Source organism: Nyctereutes procyonoides, unplaced genomic scaffold, assembly GCF_905146905.1.
Source record: "Nyctereutes procyonoides isolate TBG_1078 unplaced genomic scaffold, NYPRO_anot_genome, whole genome shotgun sequence".
NCBI lineage: Eukaryota > Metazoa > Chordata > Mammalia > Carnivora > Canidae > Nyctereutes > Nyctereutes procyonoides.
In genome coordinates this window covers 7,979,728-8,001,135 of record NW_026575155.1, presented here as the reverse complement: position 1 = coordinate 8,001,135, position 21,408 = coordinate 7,979,728, and the positions used below count along the sequence as shown (strand labels likewise).

Sequence of the window (21,408 nt, the reverse complement as noted above, 5' to 3'; positions counted from 1 at the left end):
CAGCCCCCCTTCAGCTCTTATCAGCAAATCCCAAAGAGCAAACCAGGGGAGAGGATGGAGGACATTAGCTCTTACTCTTTCAGGACAGGACTTGGTGACATGAGTTCCTCCCAGCCTCCCAGCCAGTGTGGCCAGAGGGCCTCACCCTGTAGCCTTCCTCACAAGGACCTTCAGGGGTCCCCCGAGGTGCCAATACTCTTTGGGCAAGCGAGCGCGCAGCTTCCCTCCACCCCAACCATGAAAACACAGCAGAAGACGGGCAAGAGAGGAGCAGTGTGTGGGGCGGTCAGCAGGGCAGAGGGGGGCAGGCTGGGGAGGAGAGACAGCTGAGCTTCCATTCCTAGAGCAGATGCCTCTTCTGTGGCCCAGGGTCCAGGCCAGAGCCCCTGTGACCTGGCACCCAGAGCTCAGAGAGGCTAGGAGGGGTGTGGGCTTGCTGAACGGCCTCCCCTCACAACACGGGGGTAGGGGTGTCTGTGTGAGACAGAAAGCCTTTGGCTTATTCCAGAGACGGAGACGCCCTTTTTACAAAGGTATTTTATTTCAGTAAATAAAATAGTGGTTCTTTTAAGAGCATAAAAAAATTGATATAATTTTAAGTTAACCGTACAGGCAGGGAGTTGATCCTGTGACACATCCTCCAATAACCGTTTCCTCTGTCTTCTCAGCTGGAATCCACTCAGGCTGACATGTAAATTGCAAATTCTAGAAAGGAAGACCGAAAGGATGAGCAGGAAATGTCTGTCTTAGCTGCTTAGCATTAGCCCTCATGCTCAGCATCTCAATGCGACAAACAGAAACCACTGAAGTTTATTCACGAACATATTTTCAGCCTCACGATGTTCTGAACATCTACAAGTCCCCCTTGTTTAAAACCGGGCTCCAGGCTGGAGAGAAAAGAAAGCGGCAACCCTGCCGCCACCCTGAGGGCCTAGGTGGATGCCTGAGGGAGGGGAGAGTATGTAGGGCCCCTGCTCGATCTTTCCTTCCTCTTCTCTAAGGCACCACACGAGGACTCTGCTTGGGGCACAAATGCAACCTGCAACCTTTCAAAGAGAACTGCCCTCCCTGGCCTGGTTTACTCCTGCAGGGCCCTCTTTGCTCACCCTTGCTGACCCTGTGAGTTTCAGTCAGGAAAGCACCTCTCCCAAAAAAAAGCAAGGTTCCCTGACAGGAGCTTCTTGAGCCTGCCTGAAGCAGACAGCCTGCCAAGGACTGGCGAGGGCTGATGGGCAGTGTCCTGGTGGGCAGTGGCAGAGGAGGGGGTGGCAGTGTCCTGGTGGGCAGTGGCCAGGTGGGTGGTGGAGCAGTGGGAAGTGGCCTGGTGCACAGTGGTGCAGTGGCTGGCGGGGCAGTGGCCAGGTGGGCAGTGGTTCCGTGTGCAGTGGTGTGGTCAGCAGTGCAGTGGAAAGTTGCAGGGTGGGCATTGGTTGGGTGAGCAGTACCCAGGTGGGCAATGGTGCAGTGGGAAGGTAGGCAGTGGTGCAGTGGCATGGTGGGCAGTGGCAAGGTGTGTAGTGGTACAGGGGGCAGTGGTGTGGTGTGCTTGGGTGCCTTAGGTGGTGGTACAGTGGCCTGGTGGGCAGTGGTGCAGTGGCCTGGTGGGCAGTGGCTGGGTGGGTAGTGGTGCAGTGGCTAGTGGCCTGGTATGCAGTGATTCAGTGTACAGTGGTTCAGTGGGCAGTGGACTAATGGGTAGTGGTGCAGTGTGAAGTGGTGCAATGGTGCAGTGTACAGTGGCTGTTCAGCAGTGGTACAGTGATTCAGTGTGCAGTTGTGTGGTGGGCAGTGGCGCAGTGGGCTTGGGTGCCTTGGGCAGTGCTGCAGTGACTCAGTGTGTAGTTTGGGGATGGCAGTGTTGCAGTCCTATTGACCTTTTTGCAGTGATTTGGTGTGCAGTGGCATGATGTGCAGTGATTCGGGGTGCAGTGGTAGTGTGCACTGGCTTGTGGGCAGTGGTGCAGAGATTCAGTGTGCAGTGGTGCAGTGGTGCTGTGGGCTTAGATGCCTTGGGCAGTGGTGCAGCGGACTTGTGTGCAGTTATTCAGTGTATACTGGACTGGTCTTCTGTGCTGCAATGTGCAGTGATGCAGTGGTGCCGTGGCCTGGTGGACAGTGGTGCAGTGACTCTGTGCAGTTTCAGGGTGTGCAGTGGTGCAGTGATAGTGGCCTTTGTGCAGTGATTTGGTGTGCAGTGGTGCACTGGTGCAGTGTACAGAGGGTGTTGGGCAGTGGTGCAGTGATTCATTGTGCAGTCATGCGGTGGGCAGTGGCGCGGTGGGCTTGGGTGCCTGGGGCAGAGCTGCAGTGAGCAGTGCCTGGTGGGTAGTGGTGCCGTGTGCAGTGGCTGGTGGGCAGTGGTGCGGTAGGCTTGGGTGCCTTGGGCAGAGGTGCAGTGTACTTGTGTGCAGTTCTGCAGTGTGCAGTGGACTGGTCTTCTGTGCTGCAGTGTGCAGTGAGGCAGTGGCAAGTGGCCGGGTGGGCAGTATACAGGTGGAGAGTGGTGCAGTGGGCAGCACCCTGGTTGGCAGTGATGCAGTGCTAGTGGCCTTTGTGCAATGATTTGGTGTGCAGTGGCAGGGTGTACAGTGGTTCAGTTGTGCAGTGTGCAGTGGATGGTGGGCAGTGGTGCAGTGATCCAGTGTGCAGTTTCAGGGTGGGCGTGGTGCGGTGCGAGTGGCCTTTGTGCAATTATTCAGTGTGCAGTGGCATGGTGTGCAGTGATTAGCTGTGCAGTGGTACAGTGACTCAGTGTGCAGTGGTGCGGTGGGCAGTGGTGTGGTTGGCTTGGGCCCCTTGGGCAGTGGTGCGCTGATTCAGTGTGCAGTGGTGCGGTGGGCTTGGGGTCTGTGAAGACTGGTGCCGTGGCTGGTGGCCAGTGGTGCATTGATTCAGGGTGCAGTTTCGGGGTAGACAGTGGTGCAGTGCTAGTGGCCTTTGCGCAGTTATTTGGTGTGCAGTGGCAGGTGTGCAGTGGTGCAGTGACTGGTGGGCACTGGTGCAGTGATTCAGTGTTTAGTGGTGCAGTGGGCAGTGGTGAAGGTGGGCTGGGGTGCTTTGGGCAGTGGTGAAGTGGTGCGTGGATGGGTGAGCAGCAGTGCAGTGGCCTGGTGGGCATTGCCCTAGTGGGTAGTGGTGCAGTGCCTAGTGGCCTGGCGTGCAGTGATTCAGTGTGCAGTGCTGTGGTGGGCTTGGGTGCCTTGGGCAGTGGCACAGTGTGCAGTGGTGCAGTGGTAGGTGGCCGGGTGGGCAGTGGTGCAGTGGTAGGTGGCCAGGTGGGCAGGATACAGGTGGAGAGTGAGGCAGTGTGCAGTGGGGCAGTGTGCAGTGGTGCCATGGGCAGTTTTGCAGTGAGCAGTTCCCTCATGGGCACTGGTGCAGTGGGCCATGGCCTTGTGTGCAGTTATTCCATGTGCAGTGCTGCAGTGTGCAGTGGACTGGTCATCTGTGCTGCAATGTGCAGTGAGGCAGTGCTGCAGTGGTCAGTGGTAGGTAGCCAAGTAGGCAGTATACAGGTGCAGAGTGGTGCAGTAGGCATTGCCCTGGTGGGCAGTGGTGCAGTGCTAGTGGTCTTTGTGCAGTTATTTGGTGTGCAGTGGCATGGTGTGCAGTGATTCGGTGTGCAGTGGTGCAATGGTGCCCTGGCTGGTGTGCAATGGTGCAGTGGGCAGTGGCCTTGAGTGCAGTTATTCAGTGTGCAGTGATGCAGTGGGCAGTGGCCTAGTCATCTGTCCTGCAATGCAGTGAAGCAGTCATGCAGTGTGCAGTGGTCAGTGGCCGGGTGGGCAGTTGTGCAGTGGAAAGTGGCCAGTTGGGCGGTATACAGGGGGACAGTGGTACAGTGGGCAGTGCCCGGTGGCCTTGTGTGCAGTTATTCATTCTGCAGTGGTGAAGTGATTCAGTGTGCAGTGGGGAGTGGTGCAGTGCCTAGTGGCCTGGTGTACATTATTCAGTGTGCAGTGGTGCAGTGGGCTTGGGGATGTGGAGAGTGGTGCAGTGGCCTGGTGGGCAGTGGTGCACTCAGTGAGCAGTTTCGGGGTGGGCAGTGGTGCAGCGCTAGTGGCCTTTGTGCAGTGATTCGGTGTGCAGTGGCATGATGTTTAGTGATTCGGGGGTGCAGTGGTGCAGTGGTGAATGTGCACTGGCTGGTGGATAGTGGTGCAGTGAAACAGTGGGCTTGGGTGCCTTGGGCCGTGGAGAGTGGTGCAGTGGCCTGGTGGGCAGTGGTGCAGTGACTAAGTGTGCAGTTTGGGGATGGCCAGTGGTGCAGTGCTAGTGGCCTTTGTGCAGTGATTTGGTGTGCAGTGGTGCACTGGTGCAGTGTACAGTGGCTGTTGGGCAGTGGTGAGGTGATTCATTGTGCAGTGGTGCGGTGGGCAGTGGTGTGGTGGGCTTGATTGCCTTGGGCAGTGGTGCAGTGGCCTGTGGGCAGTGGTGCAGTGCCTAGTGGCCTGGTGTGCAGTGATTCTGTGTGCGGTGGTGCGGTGGGCTTGTGGGACGTGGACAGTGTTGCAGTGGCTGGTGGTCAGTGGGGCAGTGATTCAGTGTGCAGATTCAGTGGGCAGTGATACAGTGCCAGTTGCCTTTGTGCAGTTTCTCTGTGTGCAGTGGCACAGTGGTGCATTGTACAGTGTGCAGTGCTACGGTGGACTTGTGTGCCTTGGAAGTTGTGCAGTGGCCTGGTGGGCAGTGGTGTAGCGCCTAGTGGCCTGGTGTGCAGTTATTCAGTGTGCAGTGGTACGGTGGGCTTAGGTGCCTTGGGAAGTGGTGCAGTGGCCTGGTGGGCAGTGGTGTAGCGCCTAGTGGCCTGGTGTGCAGTTATTCAGTGTGCAGTGGTACGGTGGGCTTAGGTGCCTTGGGAAGTGGTGCAGTGGCCTGGTGGGCGGTGGTGCAATGGGCAGTGGCAGAGGAGAGCATGGGCAGTGACCTGGTGGGCAGTTTTGGGGTGGGCAGTGGTGCAGTGGGCAGTGGCCTGGTGTGCAGTGGTACACTGGACAGTGGTGCGGTGGGCAGTCCTGGTGGGCAGTGGCCAGGTGGCAGTAGTGTGGCAGGCAGGGCCAGAGGAGAGTGTGGGCAGTGGCCTGGCAGCACGGTGTGCAGTGGTGTGGCAGGTAGGGCCAGAGGCCCAGACGGCTGCAGTGATTGTCACAGTGCACTTCCCTGGATTCAGCGTTGAGGCCCAGGGGCGCATGCCTGCCCTGGGTTCAAATCAGACTCTGCTCTTCACAGGTAGAGCGCTGGCCCTCTCTCAAGCCGGGCAGCCCTCCCAGAGCTGTCGAAGGAGTAACACCACCGTCCAAGAAATGCCGAGCAAAATGCTAGCACGCGTCATGCGGCAGGAGTACTGCCGTTATGACTGCTAAGTGCGCCTTTAACCGGCACAGCGCTGAAAATTCTCTACGGGAATTCGGATGTTTCCAATGTTCGGAAGCGGCATCGCAGGGCGCAGAGGGTTCTGGAGATCACAGCTTCCCGAAGCCCAGGGAGACAGGGCTGTGTAAGATACCGCCCCCGCCCCCATCACTGGGTTTTCAAAACAACAGATGTCCTCACCCAACCAGACTTAATGGAATCCCTCGGGGCCAGGGCCTGGAAATCTGCACTTCTATCAATTCTGATCCATTAGCCAAGTTTGGGGACCGTGATCTAGAAACCCCTGCCACTGTATTTGAATCCTCTAATTTTTAGAGAAGCACAGATTTCAACCCAACAAATGAAGAAAATTAGCTCAGCGAGTGAGAATTAAGGGACGTGCTGTCAGAGGCTTGGTCTGTAATGAGGGTTTAGCAACAACTTAACTGCCTTAACTCAACAGGCGGGGTCCCGGCACCTCCCGTGGGCTCTGTGATAGGCCCAGGACTGGTGCAGAGCAAGACTTCATGCCCGGGGGAGAGGCTGTTGGGAAGGGCCCTCTGGGACTAACAAAGGCAGAGGGGGGAGGAAGTCAGGTCAAAGAATGGCCTGCGGGACTGTGGGGAGTGGCCCCTGGAGGGCACGCATGGGACCTGGCTGAGGACACTGGGGGAAGGGATTCTGATGCCATTCCTGGGAGTCAAACTTCATCCTGAAGATACAGCAGGGTCTCCTAACCTTAGGTGCAGGCATGCGTTGCAAAAGACCTGTCGACCCCCTCCTCCTCCCAACTCCCGTCTGCAATTTTAGGTACAACTGTAGGGGTTTCTAGTATGTCTGCTTCTGTGGGGAGAAGGTCCACAGCTTTCAGGGAATTTTCAGGGGTCTGGAGACCCAGGACTCATTAAGTACCACTGCCCGCCCCCCCCCCATCCCCATAAGGGAGCAGCAATGCCCACCCTCCCATTCCCCTATAAGGGAGCGGCACTGTGCACCCCTCCCAACCCTCCTAAGAGAGTAGCACTGCCCCCCCCTCACTCCCCCCATAAGGGAGCAGCAGGCTTGGAGCCGAGGCAGGGACAACCATCTGCGTGCCCTGGCTCCTCTGCACCCAGGGCGCAAGGGTCGGGGTCTGCGCACCTCACCTCCTACAGGTGTTCACATCGGACAGCAGGAGGGTCTCATGCAGCCTCAGACCCAAGGGACGAGCCCACCCGAGCTCACCGTATCCTTTGACGGTGCGAAGTCCCTGTACCTTTGATTCCCCTTCAGTTATCCTTCTTCTCTGCCTGCTTCTTTTTCTCGGCTTCCAGTTTTTGCTGTTTGGCTTCCAACCTTTTCCTTTGGTATATTTTGACTCCGGCAAATGCCAGGCAGAGAATTAAGGTTTTCGCTGCCAAGATATACAGCAGCAGGGGCACATGTTCAAGGACCTTAAGGGAGAAAGCAAGCGACATAGAACATTCTAAACGCTCTATGATTGATAAGAAATGTTTCTTTCATGTTCCTTCATCTAACAAACCTTGACTGTACACCTGTTAGGTAACAGGCACCAGGCTAAGTGCTGGGGCTTCGCCAGGGACCAGGACAGACAAGGTCCCCGGCCCCACGCCAGCGCGCCCTCCGTCACTCCCTCGAGGCTGGCTTCGCAGGAGAGCCACCCGTGGACCGCAGACATAACTCTGGTCTCTCACAACAGGACCCTGCACTTTGCCAGGCCCCCAGGCCCTCTGCTGCTGAGGCAGCACCTTTGTCCAGAGAAAGGACCCGAGTCGGCGGGCCTGGGGGATGGCTCTGCTCTGCCACAGACAGACCACACGACCTGGGTCAGTCGCTTCTTGACTTTCTGAGCTTCTGTCTCTTCAAGGGAGTCTGGAACAGACCTTCCTTCTGCAGTCTCCCACTTCAGCAGGCTTACAATTTCCTCTTGGTTGTGGCTACTCATTAGCACTGGGATTTGAAGGTAAAATAAATATAAAAGGACAATAAAATTCAAAACATGAGGGGTCCCTGGGTGGCTCAGCTGCCTCTTGATCTCAGCTCAGGTCTTGATCTCAGGGCTGTAAGTTCAAACCCCGGGCTGGGCTCCACACTGGGTGTGGAAGCTACTTAAAAAAAAAAAAAAATTCAAAACATTGGAATTACTATTTATTAACCGTTCGTATAATTTCCTATTAGAGGGAAGCTTTAACCCATGGGCTAAAATGACGTCTGGGGAATAACTATGGATTTGAATTACTCTCTGTACCTGCAGGTGCACTATTATGACAGTCTGTACAGCAAAACAGTATCTCAAGGCAAATACTATACTTGCTTTATTTTTTTTATTTTTTAAAGATTTTATTTATTTATTCATGAGAGACACACACACACACACACACACACACACACAGAGAGAGGCAGAGACACAGGCAGAGGGAGAAGCGGGCTCCATGCAGGGAGCCCCATGTGGGACTCGATCCCAGGACACCAGGATCATGCCCTGGGATGAAGGCAGGTGCTAAACCTCTGAGCCACCCAGGGATCCCCCAAATATATTAAACTATTAATTATACTTGGTTTATAAACATGATTAGTATGATCTGAATGATGATTTATGAGCTTTTTGTGATTAAAAGTTCGTTCTCAAAAAAAGATATGCTTTTTTTTTTTTTGAGTGATCACCATTCCAGAGAATAGGTAGGATTTATTCCAATGAAATCATTAAACTGCCAAACTTATTCTAGGCAATTCCTATATAATGAGATTCTGTGGGAAGCACATTGGTCTCTCCTTGTAACAGGTGAACTCAACTAGTCAGAAAAAACTGTGGTCGGGTACCACATGCTCACGGCGCTGGAGGGCTGGGAGATTTCACAGATGACTTAGTCCACCTCCTTGCTTCATGGAGGAGAATAGAGCTCATGGTGGGGAGACACCAGCCCCCGTCACACAGCTCCCTCATGATGAGGCCACACTCAGAGTGAAATGTTCTAACCTCTCTGCCACTCTTCTTTCCACTGCCCCCTGACTTCTCAGGAAGTGGAATTAGTGAAATCATAAATTATGTACATAGGTGGTTGTTCAATTTTATTAAAATGCTCAGACCTAGATGTAGAGCTCACACGCAGGAGATGTAGCATCAGTTAGGCCTCCCAGGGTCCCTTCTGCGCTTTCAGCGCCTCCTATACATTTTCCCCTGGAACCCACATCGCATCCACATGAGGCAGGGAGTCTGTCCTAACTCTGTGGCTGAGAAAGTGCAAAGTCTGGAAAGGTTAAGGTTTGACCGAGCTACGACCGGTCCAAAGCCTAAACTCTCTTCATCATTACACCACACTGTAATGTATACCACGCTCTCCCCAACCCTTACCAGATTTACAAGTAAATTATGCAAGTAAGTGGTGTCTTGGCTACTGAATTTACCAAAGGCAACTAGATTCACCACCTCTGAAGTTATTTAGCTGGTTACTTATGGATGTTTGAGGCAGGCTGCAATGTGATGCAGTAGCAATATGCCGGATATGAAAAGGAGGAACTCAAATATTTAAATGGCTTGAATTTAACTAAAACGGTAAGAACACAAGAACACTGAGTAACTGGATAATAATTTTCACAGCGAAGTCATTTTAATGGTAAACGATAAAAAGAACATACGTGCTTTAGAAAAGATCGCTCCAGCAAGAGCATAAAAGACTAAACAAATTGGCCCAGTGAAACTGTTTCTCCTAACAAATATAAGCAGCTTAGAACACAGACCCTCCTCACTCAGACTTACAGCTAACCTCCACTACTTGCCCCAAATAATCCCCTAATTCATCTATTTTCTTGAAGAGGCTTCAAGAAAGGAAGCTTGACTCCATGTTTATCAACCAGCAATGAAAGAAAAAAAATGTTAAATGTTCTTTTATTTTACTTCGTTGGAGGCAAAAATCAACAGTTTAGAGGTGGGGACCCCTTTTTATGATCACTAGGTTGATCGAGGCCAACTGAGCACTAATCCACATGAAAGAGTTACTCTTCCAGTTCTCTCCATCTCTACAGCTGGGCCTGTGGGTCCAATGATGAGGGTCATAGGGTCCCTATCACAGCCCATGGTTCCCTGTGATCTGAACATGAGACAGCTTTAGCTGTTACACGAATGGAGATCTCAACCGGAAGTCAGAAAATGCACCGAATTGGGAATGCATCAACACTGGACAGAGGTATGTGGTTTCACGATTTACTTTCTTCCTGAAGGTAGCGGAGAGGTAGCGGAGAGAAGGCAGCAAGAGGCTGAAGCTTGGGGCCTAGGACAGGGCACAGCAGCGGCAGCAGAGGTCAAGGACACTATGCAGGGCTCTACCCCTCACGGTACTAAGCTTTAGCTGTGCTCAATCGCTTTGATTTCTATCAAACCCTTATTTTAACTCTCAGAACAGACCAACCTTCAAGGGGGTAAGTGAATAAAATATTGTGGGGGTCGACGAGATCTATACCAATTTTTAAAATAAATCCCCAATACTTGTGTAATGAGAACGGATATTTATTTATTTATTTGACAGAGAGAGAGAGGGAGAGAGAGCACAAGGTGGGTGGTGGCAGGCAGAGGGAGAGGGAGAAGCAGGTTCCATGCTGAGCAGGAAGCCCAATGCTGGGCTCGGTCCCAGGACCCCAGGATCATGACCTGAGCCAAAGGCAGACATTTAACTGAGGCCACCCAGGCACCAGAGAATGGCTAATTTTTTGAGTAATGAGGTCACACTCCATTGCTAATGCAGGATGTTGACTGTCACTGACGGCCCCAGGCCACTGAGCCCGAAAAGGAAGCCCGAAGGCTCTACGGTGAGCTATAGAATCCTCCCACCTTCCAGAGCTCTGTGTAGTCAGGCCACTTGTTTCTGACAGCACAGGGAAGGGCCCCCTTCTAAACATGAGGTTGCTCCCCGGCAGCCCCAGGGCTGTGTGTCTGCTCCAAGTTGGAAAGGTTTGGGCAGACTTTGTCCCTGGCACAAGAAAGAACTCCTTTTCTCACAAGCAGGATGGGCCAGGGTGGTCAAATGGGTTGTCTGTCACTCTGATTAAAAACTTTCTCTGCAGGGTGCCTGGCTGGCTCATGCAACTCTTGATCTCAGGGTTTTGAGTTCGAGCCCCATTTTGGGAGCAGAGATTATTTAAAAATAAAATCTTTAAGGGTGCCTGGGTGGCTCAGTCTGTTGAGCATCTGACTCTTAATTTTGGCTCAGGTTGTGGTCTCGAGGTTGTGAGATTGATCCCGAGTTGGGCTCTGTGCTGGGTGTGGACCCTGCTTGGGATTCTCTCTCTCCCTCTGCCTGCCCCTCCCCGCTCCATGGGCATGCTCTCTCTCTCTCTAAAAACAAAACAAAAAAAACAAAAAAAAAACAAAACAAACAAACAAAACCACAACAACCACGACAAAAACTTTAGAAATTAAATCAATAAAAACTATCTCTGTGCCCTGCCTTAGACCAGTGTTAACCCCACACTTAAGAGATCAGAAACTCTGGGGGTAGTCCCACCATCTGTTTTAACAAGTCCTCAGGCGGTTCTGATGCACCCTTAGGTGTGAGCGCTGCTGCCTTGGTGCATGACGCATAACGATGAACTTTGCTCACATGGCCTCTTGTCCCCACTGACTGTGGCCACCACAAAGAGGACGAGCCCTTCCCTAAATCCCACCCCATACTTTCTGCTTCTGTCCCTTATATCCCCCACTGTGCCTTGTCTTTCCTTCTCAGCCTTTCTGCTGTGAGCTCAATATATGCTAAACAAACACTCCTGTACTTTCAACACCTTCAAGAAACCCTCACTCTGCCCCTTGACTTCAGCCAGGCTCGTCCTAGACAAGAGTCCTCACAGTCCTCCTGCATTGCGCCGAAACCCCTACTCAAAGGAGCTGGGGAAGGAGAGGGGTTCTCCACCTTCTAGCTCCCTGGTCCTCCTTCCAGATCATTCCAGCCATCCTTGCAATGCAAAGCTGGTGGATGTTTTGAACAAGGAAATAAATGCTCATAATTGAAAAAAAATACATATGATGAGATTGCAAGTTTGAAAATACATACACGCTACAGTTACATATACAGAAAAAGAATGGAAGAAAACACACCAAAATTGTTACTAGTAGCGATCTCCGGAGGGTGAGATGACACGGTTTTTACTGAATTTCACAGTGTCAAAGAATCTACAATAAGACACATTTTAGTGGCTGCTGTCTTAACCAATCTTTGCCACACCCCATGTACTTCAGGAGAGATCTGCTGACCGCTGCCCACAGCCCATCCAATGCTCACAGCTTGCAGGCTCGCGGCGGCTGAGTCTGTTCTACCCAGGACAGCTGTGTTTATTCCTCAACCAGTTTAAGTTGTACTTGATGGTATTATAATGGATCATTTAATTACACACAACACTGATGAGACATGGCTATATTATATAAAGAAAAAATTGTTTCCGTGAAAACTGAACTGAATGCTTTCGGTGCATTTTCAAATTTAGGTTGGAAAAAAACAAAACAAAACCAAGAACGGTTAGCAACACAAATGTAAAAGATTATCAAAGAAAGACAGAAAAACCTGGAAAGGTTTTGTGTGTTGTTTCATAAAATACTAACCCACTTTAAAGAAACCAAAATGTGAAACCGTAAGTAAAACTTTAAAGCCATGATTTTTGCAAGAGAAGTGAGGCAGATCCAAAGTCACCGTACGGCCACTCAAAGAAAGGGCCTAGCCCTCCTCCAAGGGTCTGGGGAATAAATGTACTTCTAAATGTTTTAATTTAAAGTAGAATATTAAGTATCATTAGGATTCCTGCTTTAGCCCGATTTTTTCTTTTTAATCAACCTACATCTCCAGAATGAATTATTCTGAATGCTTACAGTGAGGGGAAAGAAAAAAAAAAACAACACCCCAAGTCATCATGTTTAAAACAATTCTCACCTTCCAGTTCATGTTGGACTGATTGTGAATTCACTCTGGGTCGATGCAGGCCCACGCAGACCAGAGCATGAGGAGAGGAGCTGGGAGGGCAGGTCTTGCTGTTCTGGCGGGGAAGAGAAGACATGGGTCACTTGAGGTTTTCCGGAGCAGATCGCCTTAGGAAGACCTCTTTGATGGAGAGAAAGGGTGCATGAGCAAAGACAGCAAGGGTTGCAGAGAGGAGGGGTCAGTCTCCCCAACAGGGTGACCCAGAGCCTGGGGGGAAGCAGCCTGGCTCGGGGCTGACACAGGCTTGGGTCCCTGTGAGCAGAAAGGTCTCCTCAGCTGCTCTGGGCTGAGGGTAGGAGCACAGCCCCGAGCAAATGTGGCAGCCCTGCTCTTAAGAGGACATGTGCTTCCCCCCATTCCTTTCATCTGTGCGCATGAGAGCTCAAGGCCAAAATTGACTTCTCCACCCATCTCCTGTCCTGAGCAAGAGCTGGCTTGTGGATGAGCGTCTTTCTGTTTTTCAGGTCCTCGGAGTGTTAACTAAGCTAATCTTGTTTTTTAAAAAAAATACCAAGGAGGGGAGTAAATGCTAGGGAAAATTGTCCTTTGAAAGCAATTCCTATCTAGAATTTCATCTAAAATGTGAGCGAGACCTAGGGGAAGGTGAAGCAGGGCGGGACAGGTCAGGGACACCGCCAGAGCGCAGCCTTTGCTCACGGCCTCATATGTCACTATTTTTAGAATACAGCACATACCCCAAGAGTTAGAAGACTTGAGCTGTGGATGAAGAACCTACTACACTCTGGTAAGTGACTTCCCTCTCGGGGCCTTGGTCCCATCTGGAAATGAAGAAAGGGGGTGTCAACTAGCTGGGCTCTAGGGCCCCAACTTTTTCTGAAATTTGGCAACTTACAGCATAATCATAGTTTCATTTCACATTGCCCACCTGCACGAGAGCACACTAGCTGAATGAACTCATGCAGTCTTCCCATCAGCCCTAGGAGGCAGAGGTGACTGTTCCATTTCAGAGATGAGGAAACAAAGTCTATGTAACATGTCCAGGGGTCACATGGAGACCGGGATTTGAACCCCATCTAATGTGGTGTCTTAAGCTGATGTAGGCAGAAAGCTCTGCATTCCAGAATCACGCAGACGCTTGTCTTTAAATGTACTTAGAATTAAGAAAAGCACAGGAAAATTTCACAGGCCTTTGGAATGGGGATAATAATGTTTTACTAAAACTTTTACCTACAAAAGCATAAATATAGAAAATTCGTACCTCATCTATTCAAGGTCATAGTATCTGGAAAACATGCTGGTAGGCTGGCACAAGATTACTAACTTTTCCCCATGACTTCTTTCAAAGCCAGATAAGTTAATGAAAGGAATGTACACCATAAATCTGTTTAAATCTGATGACAGTGATTGAAGGTGCTCGTTCTCTTCATGGATAAATGACCCGTTTGTCTTTTAGTAGCAGCAGATTCTGACTTGGACCAGAGAAATATCTTCCTAGCATGTCATAACCTGTTGCTAGAATTTTCACTTTCAGGAATCTCGGATAATCGCAGGGATTAGCCATACTGTAACTTGCAACGTTTAAGGTCACGTAAATTTTATTCTTACAGCTCTTGCTCTAATTGAGTTGTGTATAAATATAATAGGTGAGCTTGGTGGTTCCTAATTCTCTGAGGTCATATTAATGTATGAATGTAATTAACATACTAATAACATGAATTAATAAAGGAACTGATGGATTAATGTAAGATACCTCAATGGATTAATATAAGATATTGATTCCCAAGGTCAAGGATAACAAGTAGATCCAAAAAGCTTATGCAAGGAAATGAAAAAGAACACCTAGTTGGGCACCTGGCTGGGTCAGTCAGTAGAGCATGCAAGTCTTGATCTTAGGGTGGTGAGATCGAGCCCCACAGTGGGTGTGGAGATTATTTAAGGAAATAAGGAAAAAAAAAAAAAAGGAGTATTGCCTTAAAACATCACCACCACCCAATGATCTGGCCCTCTGGCAACTCAGGACTACGGTTACTACTGATGTGACCTTGGACAAGTTGCTTGGCCTCCCTGAGCATCAGGTCCCTCATTTGTAAATTCTTCAGGGGTTGGATTGTAAACAGGAAGCAGCATGTTCAGCAAATGAAAAACGTTACATAAATATCAACTGTTACTGTCATGGTAAATATCTCTCTTTCTGCTAATGGACATGCCACGCTTAAGAACTATAAACAAGGGGCAATCAAGGCAAAATGCAGTCAATGCAAGACAGCAGGGACCAAGAGGACTGGAGAGCTGGACTCTAGTTGTGGTGGTGCCAACAGCAGGCATGTGACCTGGGGCAAACCATCCACCTCTCTGAACCAAAATATTCTCTTTTTTGGGGATCCCTGTGTGGCTCCGCAGTTTAGCATCTGCCTTCTGCCCAGGGCATGATCCTGGAGTCCTGGGACCGAGTTCCACATCAGGCTCCCTGCATGGAGGCTGCTTCTCCCTCTGCCTGTGTCTCTGCCTCTCCCTCATGAATAAATAAATAAAATCTTTTAAAACTAATAAAAAATGTAATTTTAAAAAATAAAAAATTAATTAATTCAAAATATTCTCATTTTAAAAATCAGAATTCAAAGAACTCTGCCACTCTAGAATTCCTAAGTCACCATTCTTTCTGATATCACAGCATCTGACTATGACACGTTACTGGCAGTGTCCTCAATTTCAAGCGGAGAGTGATGACTTGCAAGCTCTTTAGAAAGAGACATATTTAGTCAACCTGCAAACAAAGTAGTGGAAGAGGTGCAGTGAGAGGGCAGGAGACAAGCAGGTTGATCAATCCAGCTCATTCCCACCCCCTGCCTCCAACTGATACCTTCCCCCCTCCCCCTGCAATTACAGCAGCCAACTCAGCCCTTTCTGTAGCACCCCAGCAGGATTTCAGAGCAAAGGAGAACAACTGAGAAAGCTAAAAACATCCGCAGGCTCTTAGCTCCAGCACCGTAGGTGCACACCTGCGGCAGCATTAGACACAGGCGCAGGTGGTATCTGAGGGCCGCACTGCAAAAGCCAACGAGACAGGGGCAATTCTGAGGTATAAACTCTATGAAGTGTAGGGAGTTTTAGACTTTCTCTGGACTCATCCACGATCTTAGCTTAACATCTGAAAAATAGCAATGGCTTGGATAGAAATGGTTCTGTCTCCTTTACTGCAAAAAAAAAAAAAAAAAAGTCTCATTTTTTTTCCTTTGCCAGTTTTCTCCCCCAAAACCAGAAGCCCCATCCACCGAAGAAAGCAATCGGGGGGGGGGGGGGGGGATTCCCGGGTGGCTCAGCGGTTTGGCACCTGCCTTTGGCCCAGGGCGTGACCCCGGGGACCTCCCTGCATGGGGCCTGCTTCTCCCTCTGCCTGTGTCCCTGCCTCTGTGTCTCTCATTGATAAATAAAATCTTTAAAAAAAGAAAAAAGAAAGCAATCTGAACAGAATATTGTCCACAATCTACGTTTCCTTCTTGGCACGCCTAACCACGTCCAGGGCCGTCTGTGCTTGGTGCCTCCGCCACTAAGCGGGACCCGTCAGTCCGAGCCTAGCTAGCGCGGTCGCATCCCCAGGCTCTCCCCGGGGCACCCCAACTCTTCCCCCGCTCATTGGCAGTTGAGAGGTTCGGGGGGGTGGTAGGCAGCTGCAGGTGCCCGGGCCGCGGACCCCGCGAGGCCTGGACGGCCGGGCCGGCCGGGGCGACGACCCGCAGGTGGGGGCTGCGGCGGCTGTCACCCTCCCGCCCCCGCCCCCGCCGCGCCGACCCGGCGCCGGCCGGCGGGCATCCGCGACAGCAGGCGCAGACGCGGGGCGGCCACGCGACTCCCCAGCGCCCTAAAGAGCGGCCGGGCTTCGAGTCAGGCTCCGCTGACCGATGTCACCCACTTACAGCTGCAGGCCGCGGAGGAGCCGGCGCCAGGCCTGCACAGGAAGCGAGACTCCCAGCGTGCGGGGAGGAAACTACACATCCCGAAATGCACCGCAGCGCGCGCCGGCGCAGTGGGCCCGGGCTGCTGGCGGGGGCGGGGCGGCGCGCAGGCGCAGCGCGGGGCGGGTCACGATTGGTGGTCCAGCCGCGGAGATACGCGGGTCCAGCGCTCACCTGAGCTGCGGGCGGGCGGACGCGGGGTGTCAGGCGCCCAGAGGATCGAGTTTTCCAAATTTAGCGTTCATCTTGTTTGACAAAATGCGTGCATCTTCCCCTGGGACGGCGCCAGCCCGCGGTGCTGGCTTCCCGGGCTCCCGCTTCAGCGCGCGGCCCCTGCCCCACGGGAGGGCGCGCCCGACCCCGGATCGAGGCCGGGGAGACCCGCGGGCATGTTCCCGGGGCTCGCTCTCCGGGCCCGGCTCCCCCCCGGGACTGAGGTCCCCTGCAAGCGGAGACTGAGCGGCTGGCGCGAGAGAAGGCGCGGCTTGGCAACGACACGCTCTGCTGGATCCGAACCGGGGGGTCGAACGCCAGATCGCATTGTGCCGTGTGTGGTGGTGAAGGACAGGATGTCGGGGTGCAGAGGAAGGGACAGCCCGAGCGGCGGAGGCTTTAGTTCTGCCCACAAGCCAAGTTTTCCGATAGAAAGTGACAAAGCTAGGGATGCTCTATGGCTCGGTGGTTGAGCGTCTGCCTTTGGCTCAGGTCTGACCCCCCCCCCCCCGGGTCCTGAGATCGAGTCCCACATCTGGCTCTTCGGGGATGAGCCTCTCTTTCATCCCTTTTAGTCTCTGCCTCTCGCTGTCTCTGTGTCTCTCAAGAGTAAATAAATGAAATCTTTAAAAAAAAAAAAGGGGGTGGGGGTGGGGGACAAAACTAGCTTTGTCCTGAGCACTGTGAGGTCCCACTGAAGTCTCACAAGAAGACCCTACAGGAGGTAAAATAACCAACTCGCAGGTGAGGAAGTGGAGGCACTAAGAGATTAAAGGGATTTGCTCAGGGTTGTTTTTACATTTTATTTATTTATTCATGAGACAAAGAGAGAGAGAGAGAGACAGAGGCAGAGACACAGGCAGTGGGAGAAGCAGGCTCCATGCAGGGAGCCGGACTCGATCCTGGGTCTCCAGGATCAGGCCCTGGGCTGAAGGCAGCGCTAAACCGCTGAGCCACTCGGGCTGCCCTCTGCCCAGGATTTTATTTATTTATTTATTTATTTATTTATTTATTTATTTATTTATTTATTTACTTATTTATTTATTTATTTATTATTTTTATTTTTTATTGGTGTTCAATTTGCCAACATATAGAATAACACCCAGTGCTCACCCCGTCAAGTGCCCCCCTCAGTGCCCCTCACCCAGTCACCCCCATCCCCTCCCCACCTCCCCTTCCACCACCCCTAGTTCGTTTCCCAGAGTTAGGAGTCTCTCATGTTCTGTCTCCCTCTCTGATAGTTCCCACTCATTTTTTCTCCTTTCCCCTTTATTGCCTTTCACTATTTTTTATATTCCCCAAATGAATGAGACCATATATTAGAAACGACAAATACCCACCATTTGCTTCGATGTGGCTGGAACTGGAGGGTATTATGCTGAGTGAAATAAGTCAATTGGAGAAGGACAAACATTATATGCCCAGGATTTTAAAGCCAACCAGTGCCACAGCTGGAAGCTGATGCTCAGTAGTCTGGATGTAGACTCCCATATGTAGACTCCTATCAGGACAGCAAGTACCATGAGCTCCTTTTCCAACCTCTTCTGAACTCTGCTGTAGGAAGGAGGTGGGATTCAGGTCATATGGAGCCAGTCATCCAAGCAGACCGAGCTCTAAAAGCAAAGGGGGTTGGGGCAAGGTGGGGAACCCAGCAAGTTGTTTGAATTGGCATCTTAGTTGCTGAGTTGAAAATAGCCAGCCTGGGATTTGGGGAATTGATGCTGAAAGTGGCAGACGGGGGGGCATGGGGTTTCAACTACTGTATACCCAACATGCATCTAAGGATTCACCATTTCTCCCATCCCCTAAAAGTAAAGTTGGCTAATAACCATCTACCTTACCACTACACTTTCAGTGATGATAATAAAATAGACTTTCTTAGGAGAATCTAAATTTCTTTCCCTCCATTTGGTTTCCTATGTCAAAGATAAAGCCAGAAACTAGTGAAAGCCTTAAGGACAGACTTTATTCAGTAACTTCTGCAGGAGAGAAGAGGGTCCAGTGTGAACTAAAGTCAACTTTGGCTTATGCAGCGGTAACTGGGCATTTTAAAGGAGAATGAGGGAGTGAGGTCAGTTGAGCAGAATCAGGAAAGTGGACGTTTACAAAAACCGGGGGATTAGTCAGTCTGATGTGGTTTTGTTAATAGGCACTTATCTGAAAGACAGTGGGGTAGGTTAGAGCAATTGGGTCGAGAGAGTTACCTTTGTGAATGCTGGCATTTCAGGGACAAGACAGTTCTGGGTCTTGATATAAAAAGATTTATATCTAAAAGAGGGAGACAAAAGATTTATAATTCCAAGTTTTCTAAAGTAACTGTTCTCAGAGGGGATTCAGGGAGCTGATCTGTTTATCTCCAGGTTTTGGCTGGAACCAATGATAAATTTTTCTGGCAGCTTGTTGAACTTTCTCAGGCAGGCACTCCAAACAGGGCTGGGGTCCTCTTAGTGATGAGGCCTTGAGCTGTTAGAAGCTATTCTAGTGTTTGTTCAAATCTCCTACTGTGGAGAGAGGGACAAAATCACTTGCACCAAGTGTCTATAGGCCAAGGTTGAGGCCCACTTGAGAGCTCAGAAGAGCCTGACCAGAGCTTAGTGAAGAAGATAGTCTTGGTCACCTGGTGGAAACATTGGATCTTTGGGTCCAGACCCAAGGCCAGGATTTTGTAGTTGAAGTGGCCCCTCTGGGCACACTGGGATGAATGTTCTGTGTGCAATAGCATTTCTGGGTTTCTGATCTGAAGAAGGAGGCCACTCTTGCCACATCTGCTCTGGGAATGCAAGTGGCTTTCCATAACCCTGTACATAATGCTCATGTTAGCATAATTGCACATCTGTTACCAAGAAACCCAAATGTTGTAGCTACCCCACTCTGGAGATGTAATCCTTGTAATCAATGGAAGACATCCTACAAGCATGACTTGAAGAAGGACTTCTTTTTTGAATTTTGTCTTAGTACCCTGGGACTTGAGGCCCTACATGCAATTGCTGTGCCCCAGCTGATGGGGAGATGGCAGAGAAGAAAGATAAGCTTGGAGGCCCAAAGCAATGGCCCCATACATGGGTCTTGGCTCTGACTTCCTACTCTCAGCTACTCAGAGAGTAGACTTTCACTAAGTTAGGCCTGCTCTCCTGTCCCTGTTCTAGCTCTGCCCACAGTGTTTCTTTTATAACCTGTCATGTCCTATCATCGTGATGTTTATGTACCTGACTCTCTCTAATGAGTAGACTGCTCCAGCTCAGAGTCTTGTTCACCTCCTGGGGTCTATGCTAGTGGCCCCAGTAGATAGGTGTTAAATATTGCTTGGTTTAAGTAACAGATGAAGTCACCTAATTTGTGAGCTGGCATCTATAATATAAAATATCATCAACTAGATATCATCAACTGTCTAGCTTTTCTTTTAAAAAAATAGATTTTTATTTATTTATTCATGAGAGATACACACAGAGAGAGAAACAGAGACATAGGCAGTGGGAGAAGCAGGCTCCATGCAGGAAGCCTAATGTGGGACTCGATCCCGGTACTACAGGATCACAACCTGAGCCAAAGGCAGACACTCAACCACTGAGCCATCTAGGAGACCCTAACTGTCTAGCTAGTTTGCTAGCCTTGCTGATGCAATTAGATCCTTTCTGTACCATTGGTCTCTTGAAACAGAAGTAAGAATAAATAATTATTATATATAAATAATATAAATAAATAATATAATAAATATAAATGGAAGAAGATAAACGGGATCAAAAGAATGCTATTTATAAAGCAATGTTACAACCTTTCCTTATTTTTTCTATAATAACAAGAACTTCTAAGTTTTCTGGAAAACTTTAAATGTTAAAAATATGTTTCTGTTGTACTGGTTAGTTCTTAAAGATGCTATTTCTTTAAGTGAACTATTACCCTGGGTTATTAGTAAAGTTAATTTGTCACATAGGAAATAATGTTTCATAAGCGAGAAGGTTCAGTGATTTATTAGCCACCCCTTTATCCCCACTGCCAGTATACAGGCACTTTACTTCAAATTTGACTTTATTTTCACTAACTTGACAAAATTTGTCAAATCTGACATCGATTCAGATGACATTTATATTGCCCAGAAAGTAAGAGAAGTCTTCAGCATAAAATATGGCTCTGATGAGCAAGTATAAATCACTGAGATTAAAATGTCATCAGTGTTGATGGAGCAGCCGCATGATCTCCATGAAAATTCTCAACAGAAAGCAAGGAACTTAGTGTCTTCTAAGCAATGGCAGCTTGGATTTTCTCCATGGCAGGGGCATCTCTTCATATCCGGATATCAGACGTTAGCCTTATGCCTTTCCCACTTATCAAGGACACATTTTGAACCCTGCTGCACCCATGTTCTCGTGGATGGTGGTCTTTGATTCTTCTAGATTCAAGATTTGACTCTTGTACTTCTCTTGCCAATCTTCTACGATGTACTGGTGGTAGGGGTCATTGGAGTGCTCTCGTCGCTTGGATTTCACCGTGCTCACCAGGATGGCTACAATGATGAAAGAGAACATTCCGATCATCACCATGAGGTACAAGATGACATAGTAGAAGTTCTCAGCATCAAGTTTGGTTTGCAGGGCCTCTTGCTCAGCTGTCGTGTTCCTGCGCCAATTGTCCATATAAGTAATAAAAATCTTTTTGAAGACATCTTCCAGGGTCTGTGTCAGATTGGCTAAAGTAGGCATATCTCCCTCCTTCTGCAATTTGAATAATAAAATAGAACAAGGTTAAGAACGCTGACTCTTTCTGCCTTTGGCTACTTGAAGGGATAAAGAGAGGGGAAATGCAGAGGGGGAGGTAATATAATTTATTCTTTACATAGCTGGTGATTGATTGAGTGCATATTTTTTTTTATTCTTTAAGCTTTGCACATGCATTTTTTGCGTGCAGGATACCTGACAATAAAAATTTGACAGAGGACATAAAGTTAAATATAGTATCTCCATTTCCATATGTGA

The 21,408-nt window shown here is 49.8% G+C and overlaps 2 protein-coding genes across 6 annotated transcripts in view; both read right to left on the bottom strand.

Moving 5' to 3' along the window:
* Positions 1–525: 525 nt before the first annotated feature.
* Positions 526–16,268, bottom strand: SMIM11 (small integral membrane protein 11). 4 transcript variants are annotated; one of them, XM_055313784.1, is made up of 5 exons: positions 16,187–16,258; positions 13,007–13,090; positions 12,264–12,366; positions 6,577–6,785; positions 526–705 (listed from the first exon to the last, which is right to left on the bottom strand). In XM_055313784.1, exons 3-4 carry the CDS (start codon positions 12,273–12,275, stop codon positions 6,621–6,623), a joined length of 177 nt encoding a protein of 58 aa, XP_055169759.1. In that variant the 5' UTR covers positions 12,276–12,366; positions 13,007–13,090; positions 16,187–16,258; the 3' UTR covers positions 526–705; positions 6,577–6,620. The 4 variants fall into 4 exon arrangements, with proteins under 4 accessions (XP_055169759.1, XP_055169757.1, XP_055169758.1 ...); XM_055313782.1 differs by having other exon boundaries at positions 6,608–6,785; XM_055313783.1 differs by lacking the exon at positions 13,007–13,090 and having other exon boundaries at positions 6,608–6,785; positions 16,187–16,268.
* Positions 16,269–20,466: 4,198 nt separating this feature from the next.
* Positions 20,467–21,408, bottom strand: part of KCNE2 (potassium voltage-gated channel subfamily E regulatory subunit 2) — a 112,701-nt gene continuing 111,759 nt past the window's right edge. For both annotated transcript variants that reach the window (XM_055313736.1, XM_055313735.1), the window contains exon 2: positions 20,467–21,147. In XM_055313736.1, coding sequence (XP_055169711.1) covers positions 20,764–21,135 — 372 coding nt within the window. In that variant the 5' untranslated portion in view covers positions 21,136–21,147 and the 3' untranslated portion in view covers positions 20,467–20,763. The remainder of the gene's footprint in view (positions 21,148–21,408) is intronic.